This window comes from Sinocyclocheilus rhinocerous, unplaced genomic scaffold (assembly GCF_001515625.1).
Source record: "Sinocyclocheilus rhinocerous isolate Xijiao unplaced genomic scaffold, SAMN03320098_v1.1 scaffold1284, whole genome shotgun sequence".
NCBI classification, from domain to species: domain Eukaryota; kingdom Metazoa; phylum Chordata; class Actinopteri; order Cypriniformes; family Cyprinidae; genus Sinocyclocheilus; species Sinocyclocheilus rhinocerous.
In genome coordinates this window covers 126,037-136,078 of record NW_015643573.1, presented here as the reverse complement: position 1 = coordinate 136,078, position 10,042 = coordinate 126,037, and the positions used below count along the sequence as shown (strand labels likewise).

At 36.9% G+C, this 10,042-nt stretch overlaps 1 protein-coding gene across 4 annotated transcripts in view; it reads left to right on the top strand.

Annotated features, from left to right (window-relative positions):
• The window catches only part of LOC107757412 (radixin-like), a 69,487-nt gene that overhangs the window by 38,724 nt on the left and 20,721 nt on the right, over positions 1-10,042 (top strand). For all 4 annotated transcript variants that reach the window (XM_016574880.1, XM_016574882.1, XM_016574881.1 and 1 more), the window contains 3 exons: positions 2,080-2,175; positions 3,156-3,278; positions 9,281-9,432. In XM_016574880.1, coding sequence (XP_016430366.1) covers positions 2,080-2,175; positions 3,156-3,278; positions 9,281-9,432 — 371 coding nt within the window. The remainder of the gene's footprint in view (positions 1-2,079; positions 2,176-3,155; positions 3,279-9,280; positions 9,433-10,042) is intronic.

The window sequence follows — 10,042 nt, the reverse complement described above, 5'->3', positions numbered from 1 at the left end:
CTACTTTTATTAATAAAATGGCTTAGAAACTGGATCACTGCATTATATTCCTCAGCAACGAAGAGGTAAAATCTTTAAGTAATTAAACTAACAACTTCATTGTTTGTAGAGAGAGACGCACAGACGCAGGTAATTCACACACACAACTGTCATCTTTCTCTCTTTCTCTCTCTCGAACAAACAATCGATAATTAATTCAAATAAATTTTATAATTCTGTAATTCTATAATTCTGTAACTGACGAAAATAAAAAAAATGTACCCATTCGGTCAAATATTGCACTGCAAAGAGCAATACTTGTTTTAACTTGTCTATAACTTGGCAAATTACCATGGAATTAGCGGGATAATCAATGGCTTGCCGTGCCTTAAAGGGGTCATATGATGCTATTTTAAAGATCAAATATTTTAAAGTATTTGGTGTAACAGAATATGTTGACATGCTTGTTCATCTTCTAGGTTCAAAAAACTGTCGTCCATAAAATGCGTTGCACATTTACAGGGTGTCTCCAGAATAAATAAAAAAATCCTTTTTAAGACCTGCACAATAATAAATAATAAAATTAACACTGTATGAGTGGAGTTGGGCAGTGTCTATGGTAACATAATAAGCCGTAAAATGACATGATTTACAGTTCATTTGAATTTTGGTGCACTGTTTTTCTCTATATAATGTTGATATGGTAACTAGTAAATGCTGTAAATTTGGTTATGCTAGCATGTGTGGAAATATTTAAACCACGTGTGTTACAATTTACCCCGCGTTACTTTGTGCCCCGCGCTCCCCCTACAGGTTTTCACAAAAACTTAAAAACATGAAAATCTTATAAAATGATAAAAATCATATCTCAGCCTTTAATCATTTGTAGGAAAAGGGATGAGTCAAACGTATAAATTATTCTATTAATTTAAATAATTATATTAAAATTAGAAGGCACCTTAGCTTCTTTCACATTTACAACTCTGCGTGTTTGCTGCGTAAAAACATGAGTCGATTTTCGCGTTGGTCTGACAAATGTAAAAAAAAAAAATTATGGCCATAAATTTCATACAACTAAATACTTTAAGGACCCGCGGGAACCCTTCAAGATAGCCCGTCGGGCAGGGCAGTGATATATTTTGCCTGAGGACACCCTGCGACGTCGGGCTAGCGATTTTGCGAGCCCTGGATATTATAAGTATCATATTTTTAAATTTCAAACATGGTGATTATCTGTAAGTTGGACAGCCAATATAATTTGTGATATTTACCATCTGAATCTAACCATGTCATGTCAACAAATGGAAAAGTCAGCCAGCTATTTATTATCATGTTAATTATTGTGTCTTTCACCCCAACAGCAGGGGCGCTTTTTACCCCAAATACCATACTTTATACATATTCTTCCGTGATTGAAAAACTGTTGCTTCAATTACTTTAAACAAAACTGAAAATCATTAAAAAATACCTTTGTCCCAAAATATATTCAATAATTTTAGCGATTCTCATTTGCTACTTAAATCTACAACATTTAAAAAAAACATCAAATATTAGATCAAATTAGCACAGAATCAGTTTCCGCGAACCGTGTCAAGAATCAGACAAATTTGCACATCTAGAAAAGTGGATATTTTAGAAAGTGCTACGCCAATTTTTTGTGCCATCTAGTAGTAGAGGAAATCGAGGAAAATAGAATCAAAGGCGCTTTTTACCCCGGGGCGCCGTTAGCCCCATTGTACCCTATATTACGTCTCTTTCAGATTTATGTTGATTGTTGAATACGATTTATTTGAAGAGTTTGGTTCCAAAACGCTATAAATCCATTTTGATTAATTTGAGTAAAAATTTGTTTTCTTTACCAAGAAAGTGGCAAGATGAAAACCACTATTTTCTGTTTCAAACTTTCACAAAGCATCTTTAGGTTATAATAACATTAAAAATTAAAATCCAGATTTTGATTTTCAAAGATTTATTATAAAATTGAATTATCTTTTTCCCCAAAATGCAATAAATCCATGACACATAATTCAATTTAAAAAAAAAATGGCGTTTATCGCGTTTTGGAACCAAACTCTTCATTTGTTCATGGTCATCCTGCAGGTTGTGAAGACGGTAGGTCTGCGAGAGGTCTGGTTTTTCGGTCTGCAGTACGTGGACAGTAAAGGCTACTCAACATGGCTAAAGCTAAATAAAAAGGTAAGGCTTTCCCTCCCACTTTTACCTGTCTCCGGCTAATACTGCTGTTCTCGCACAGCCTCAGATGTGCGATTTAACTGGCTTCCTGTTCAACAGCACCAAAAAAAAAAAAACAGTGAGGGAAAATTGGTCTGCGGTTAAAGATGTCCTGCTGTAAAAGTCTGTGTAAAAGCCTGAACTTTCCCCTTATAAACAGCTGTATATGTCTTCTTAAAATGTCTTCTACACACATGCACCACTGCAAGTGTTTCATAGAGGAACTGCCGTATGAAACAAGATGATCTATGGCACGATTTTTTTTAACAAGTGACTCCAGTGGAAAGTGTTTAGTTAAAACTCAGGAGTCTGCTGAGGCATACTAGCAGTTTGTAACACAGTTACAAGGTGGCATTTTCTATAATGTGGCTTTTTCTCAGTTTGAACTAAATGTCTTCCTGTAGCTCAAACAGTAGATCATGGCAAGCAATGCTAAGGTCATGGTTTCAATTTGATGGGATCGAAAGCAAGAACTGATATGTGTACCTTTTTAATGCGATGCAAGTCACTTTGGATAAAGGCGTCTGCCAAATGCATAAATGTAATGATCTGTATTATGTGTTTGTGTTTAACAAGAACTCGAAACTTGAAAGTTGCTATTTTGTCTAGTTGTAAATTGTATTATTTTGTGCTAACGGTGGTGCTTCACATCACAATAAAGCATCCTTACTGTTTGTTAGCTTTATGTGTTCAATTCTTTACACATTTTTGCTTTATGTACTGCAGTCATTAGTAGCTTGGATACTTGTTTTAGGTTTTATGTGGCATTCCAGTAGCTCAAACAGCAGCATGTGGCATTAGCATGCCAAAAACATGGGTTAAAATCTCAATTATCAGCGAATTCATGAACTTAAATGTATACCTCGCATGAAAGTTTACTAAATCAACTTCTTCAGATCAGGGTAAATAAAGCTTTTTAATGTGTTTCTGTAAAAATTTGGCAGGTGACTCAGCAGGATGTTAGAAAGGAAAACCCTCTACAGTTCAAGTTCCGGGCAAAGTTTTTTCCAGAAGATGTTTCTGAAGAGCTCATCCAAGAGATAACACAACGTCTCTTCTTCTTACAGGTATTGGGGAAACTAGTCTACGCATACTTGCCATCGATTGCATTTATTTCGTTTTCAAAATGACTATTATATCTTGTGTTAGGATGGATGGGGAGTAATTTCAGTGGTGGTGATGTTGAACCAAAAACAATGTGGTTGTAATTTTAAATCTTGAAACAATAGAATCATTTAGATGCATACCTGATTTTAAGGATAGACAATCTTTATACTGAGAGTCTTTTTTTCCTGATGATTGTTATTACAACAATTTCAGTGATGACCCATCAACCAATCATATGTCATGTATAAATGGTAGTAAAATAACGATAAATGTATTTTAAACAAGAAAGCTTGTTAAATTGCACTAATAAAAAAAAATGCTTTGCATTAACAGTGCTTGCATTTTTAGGGCCTAAGTCCTAGCAAAGCCATTTTGTTTTTCTAAGGATTATTATAAGCGCCTAAGCCAAATGAGGCTAAGGGCCCTATTGTTTTCCTTAGGAATATATGGGGCCTAAGCCCCTAGGGGTCTTGTCAAGGTTTTGTGGCTTTTGGGGCCCTAAACATAAAACTCTCAAAAACTCTTGAAAATTTGACACACCTTGAAATCATTGGCCATTAGGGCCGGGCAGAAGCTGGTACACGGGCATGGCAGGGGGGCTCTACAGCGTCCTCTAGAGTTCAGTGGTCCATATATCATACATATTTATAGGGCTGCCCCCTTAATAGTCGACTAATTGTTAGTCGACGAGAAGAGGATGACCAGCGTTTTATAGTCAGTTAGTTGCAGAAAAAAAATACAGTAGGTGTATTGAGCAGGAAATCCAAACATTCACCTATCATTCATCAACCTCAATTATGGCTTATCATTTGAAATTGAAATGTTTAAGTAGGAATTGTACATGGCTGCTCACACTAACGTTAACCTAGATAAATGTGTGCTATTAGCTGCATTGCCAAGCATTTTAGCCAAGCTGTTAGTGCACTTACTGCATGAGGCACTGGCGTAATACCTTGCATTTTTTCCTCATAACATTGGAAACAACTTAAAATATATTTTTGCTCTTACAGATAAGAGTAATACATCACTCAAAACTATAAAGGGTCTGTTTTTATTTGGACACACTCACAATATCAACAAAACATTGTGCTTTTTGTAAAATAAAGAAAACAAACAAGATGCGCTTTCTGACATCTTCATCTCCATGTACTGGAGCATGTCACAAAAATGAATCCGAAATTCTTTCCTCACAGACATGAGAAATATATCTATAGAAAGCTTGAAATGTCTACTTTTAGCATTGACGAAAAAAAATGCTCTCTGATTATGTAGTCCATATGGAAGGTGCATTTATATATATATTAGGCAGCAAGTGAACATTGTTATGAGGGGCCGTATAGGCCATAATTATTGAAAAGCCTCTTACAAATACTAGTGAAATGAAAAACATTGATAAACCTTCGTGAAATTCATTCATATGTATTACTGAAAACATCATGTGGATGGCCGGGTGCGTGTGCGTCGCTTACCTGGGGAACATGTAGCACCAGGATGCACTATGGGAAGAAGGCAAGTTGGCAGAGGCAGTGAGATGCTTTGGGCAATGCTCTGCTGGGAAGCCTTGGGTCCTGCCATTCATGTGGATGTTACTTTGACACGTACCACCTATCTAAGCATTGTTGCAGACCATGTACACCCTTTCATGGAAACGGTATTCCCTGGTGGCTGTGGCCTCTTTCAGCAGGGTAATGCACCCTGCCACAAAGCAAAAATGGTTCAGGAATGGTTTGAGGAGCACAACAACGAGTTTGAGGTGTTAACTTCCAAATTCCCCAGATCTCAATCCAATCGAGCATCTTTAGGATGTGCTGAACAAACAAGTCCGATCCATGGAGGCCCCTCCTCGCAACTTACAGGACTTAAAGGATCTGCTGCTAACATCTTAGTGCCAGATACCACAGCACATCTTCAGGGGTCTAGTGGAGTCCATGCCTCGACGGGTCAGGGCTGTTTTGGCAGCAAACGGGGACCAACACAATATTAGGAAGGTGGTCATAATGTTATGCCTCGGTGTAATTTTGTGAGACTTTTTAATTTAACTCAACAATTTTAATGATACCGAATTTAAAAAACACAAGCCAATGAAATAACCACACTTTTATTTAAAGTAACAAAAAATTGTACAGAAAATATATTAATATTAAATATCAATATATTATTTTTATTCAGTTCTGTGCAACAGAATAAGATATAACTTTTTTGTTGTTGTTGTTTTTTGACTAATTCTCCAAATAATGTATAGTCCTACAAAGCTATTATTATCAGAGCATGTGAGCAGAGCATAGCGGGGAGCAGATCAGTGAATGAGAGGGTAGCGTCATTTTACCAGCGGTGCCCAGGACAGCTGTGCTACACCATGTTACAGCATAGCAGCGGTTTTGCAAACAGGAAGTATAATACATAGAAATTTAAAACATGTAAATCCTGTTCAGAAACAGAACGTAGTGCAGCTGCTTTGTTTATGGGGTTACCGGGGTAACAGCTGCGTTTCTGCTGTTCCATCAGCGCCATCTGCTATCAGAGAGTGAATGTGCATTTTCATTCAGCGCGTCTCCTTCACTTGTTCTGCCATGCGCTTCTCATCCGTGTTGGGCTTGTTTATATCAGAGTGCGCATGCCACTTTGATGCAGCATACAGCGGTGTTGTGGATTGTAACTAGTTGATGGGAGAAGTATTCTTAAAATGCATTCGAAAAACCTGAATAATTTGTAATAAATAATTATTCACAGTATTTTGAAGTGCCCACGATAACAATATTAACATAAAATGTTGAATACTGATATTTGAAATAATTTAAAACATGAAAAAAATAGTCAAAATGTGAAATTAAAACCGCCACTAGGTGGCAGCAAGTGACTGTTAATCAGTGAGTCATTGAGAATCAACCGATTCATTCAAATGGCTGATTCATTCAGAAATGAAGGGTGCGTCCGAAACCGCCTACTCAATGAGTAGGTACTTAATTTCATTAAGTACTTACTTAACGAGCGCTAAAAGAGTAGGTACTCTACAGCCAAATCTCGTTTCCTTCACTTGTTCTGCCATGCGCTTCTCATCCGTGTTGGGCTTGTTTATATCAGAGTGCGCATGCCACTTTGATGCAGCATACAGCGGTGTTGTGGATTGTAACTAGTTGATGGGAGAAGTATTCTTAAAATGCATTCGAAAAACCTGAATAATTTGTAATAAATAATTATTCACAGTATTTTGAAGTGCCCACGATAACAATATTGTGCTTGTTCACTGTTGTGATATATTGTATTACCAAATACCAGCACATGTCTAACAAGTACTTGTAAAACAATACATTTAGAATTTGTAAAATACACACTGATGTCTATGGAAGCAGCAATAACAATCCATTCAAATATAATTTGACGACGTGTTTTATTCATATCAGATACACATAGTGTAAGTAACTTTAAAGTTCACTTTATTCATCTCCCAGTTCACTGGCCACCAGTGGTGTATGAAAGGGGCATCGAGGCTATTGTCTGAGTACACAGAGGGGATGAGGAAGACCATTATGATGCTCCTGATGCTCCTAGTTGATGATGTGTTAAGTAGATTTTATCCAACACAAATGTTCCTCAATTTTTCAGCAGTACTAATGGACAAATAAAATAGATTACTTGCTTTCCTGCAGTCCGTGTTCTTCTGACTTCTGACTGTTTTGTAGTAAGTAACGAATATGCTTCGGGAAAATGTATCGGAGTAAAAGTATACATTTAAATTAGGAAATGTAGTGGAGTAAAAGTAAAAGTTGGCTGAAATATAAAAACTCAAGTAAAGTACAGATACTCCCAAAAAATACTTAAGTACTGTAACGAAGTATTATTACTTCGTTACATTACACCACTGCTGGCCACTTACTTACATGTATTTCGGGAGAAACTGATGAATTCACATGCTGTAAATCTGACTGACAGGACTCTTTGAACTCACTTCCTGTTGCATTTAAGTCTTCGCTCCAAGAGACTTTTTTGTAGGTATTGGGACATTAAATGCATGTACTGAATTTTGTACACTTGCGTGAAACGTAGCGGGAGGGGCGCTCATTGATATTTTATAGATGGTGCTATCGAGCCTTTTTGCCACGCCCAATTTTGAAACCCATATCAGATGTAAATGTTTGCCAATTCTGATGCATGTGCAAAGTTTCGTGAGTTTTCGAGAATGTTTAGGCGCTTAAAAATGCAATATAGTATAAAAGGAGCAATTCCAATAGGGTCCTCGCACCGTGGTGCTCGGGTCCTAATTATGGATGTGAGGCCATTTGTGTATGTTGAGAGAGTGGGAGAAGACGTGGTACCACTCAATCCCAATGTGTAGAATTGCGCACAATGCCTGCAATCCCGCAGCGAAACACGGCAACTAAACTCTAGAAATTCAGCGTTTAATTATAATAGTGTTCTCATTATATTATGTATATATATATATATATATATATATAAACAAAATATTGCAACTTACAATTCCACAAAAGGCTGTGAGTGGCTGCACAAGTGAACTTGACTTAATTAATAAAATTAAAACCGTCAGTGCACAATTTTCTACACCACAATCTGTCAAGCACATCTTACCAGCAAACATACACTCATTCAGTCTACCTCTCATTCCATCCTGATGATCCGACGATAGCTGCTTGCATCTCAGCTTGTCTAACAGACATTTCTTGCTAGATGAAGGACCATCACCTTCAACTCAACCTTGCCAAGACAGAACTTCTTGTGGTTCCATCAAACCCATCGTTTCATCACAATTTCACCATCCAGTTAGGTACATCAACCATAACTCCTTCAAAAACAGCCAGAAACCTTGGAGTTATGATTGATGATCAGCTGACTTTCTCAGACCACATTGCTAAAACTGCCCGGTCCTGCAGATTTGCTTTATTCAACATCAAGAAGATCAGGCCCTTTCTTTCGGAACATGCTTCACAACTCCTTGTTCAAGCTCTTGTTCTGTTCAGGCTGGACTATTGTAATGCTCTCTTGGCAGGTCTTCTAACCAGTTCTATCAAACCTTTACAATTAATCCAGAACGCGGCAGCATGATTAATTTTTAATTAAGAATCGGCTAAAAACACATCTCTTCCATTTTTATTTGACCCTCTGACTCTCTATTCTAATTATATTATTTAAAAAAAACATGCCCTTTTTAGACTGGCACTCTATTCAATTACTAACTGCTTTACTAACACTAGCTTCTCTAATCTTTTTGTATTCTATTTTTTATTATACAATTAACAAAAGCAAAAAAGGCCTCTAACACTAGCTTGCTCTATTCTTTTTCTATTCTATGTGTTTTCTTTTTATTTATTATATAATTAAAAAAAGTGATTCAAGCAGTTCAAAACAATCATGGTGTAGGTGTTTGAAGTGTCTCAGCAGGGGGTGGGGTAGGCCAAGATAGTATCGCGGTATGTACGGTGGGTGGTTTCGCAGTTTTATTTTTGTTTGTTTTTTTCAGTTCAGTTTGAATATCGTTACACCCCAAATATATATATATATATATATATTCCTTAAAAAGTAAAAATAAAATATTTTATGATGCTTCTATTCTATATATTATTGTTCAACTACTCAAAACAGTATATGATTGTGCACATATGCAATGTGTTTACATGCCTATATTTATATTATGTAAATTAATATAGATCAAAGTCATTATACTGAAAGCCCTTGCTATTTGAATTCTAAACAAACAAGTAGTAAGTATGGAGCAATGGCAGGACTTTTTTTATCAGCCCTACTGCTGCTGATCTAATCCTGTTTACATTAAATAGTCCTGAGTAGGTTTGAGCTTATTGAACTGTTGCTATGACAGCAATTCCAAGATGAGTTTCAAGGAATGGAACAATCCAAGATTGTGTTGAATTATCAGTTCCAGATAAAAAAAATCCTCATATGAAGAAACGTGGATCAAACATGGCATAATTAAACTGTTTGTGCTGTCTAGGTGAAGGAAGCCATTTTGAATGATGAGATTTACTGCCCTCCGGAGACAGCAGTCCTACTGGCATCTTACTCTGTTCAGGCCAAGTACGCCGACTACAACAGAGACATCCACAAGCCTGGTTACCTCACCAATGACAGGCTGCTACCACAGAGGTGAGCCAGTCTTCTTAACACAGTTAAGTTTTGGCAGTGACATAAATTTTGTGTTTTGCAAGGTTTGCTGCTTAAGCTGTTCTGGTGTTCCTTCACATTGTTTCTAGATTATTGTGTAGAGTGATCAGATGCATATTAAATAATTGCCAAAAGCTTCATTGGCCAAAAAATGAACTTTTCACAAAAAAAAACAAATTTCAGTTTTTTTTTTATCCTGACACAAAATGACCAGCTAACATTAATTGACTAATCATATCAGCAGCACATGTGAAAGTGTGAATTAGTACTGGTCTGGTAAAATCACTATCATACTAAGATTGTAAGAGCAGACTGATGTCTCTCCAAGAAAAACGTCAAGGACTGACTGAAATTCTGCAGGAAGTGTACAAGGATTGGACAGCAGCAGACTGGTGCAAAGTTTTCTCTAATGAAGCTCCCTTCCGACTGCTTGGGACATCTGGAAAATCAATTGTTCGGAGAAGAAAAGGTAAACGCTACCATGAGTCCTGTGTTGTGCCAACAGTGAAGCATCCTGAGACCATCCATGTGTGGGGTTGCTTTTCAACCAAGGGAGTGGGCTCTCTCATAATTCTGCCCAAAAACACTGCCA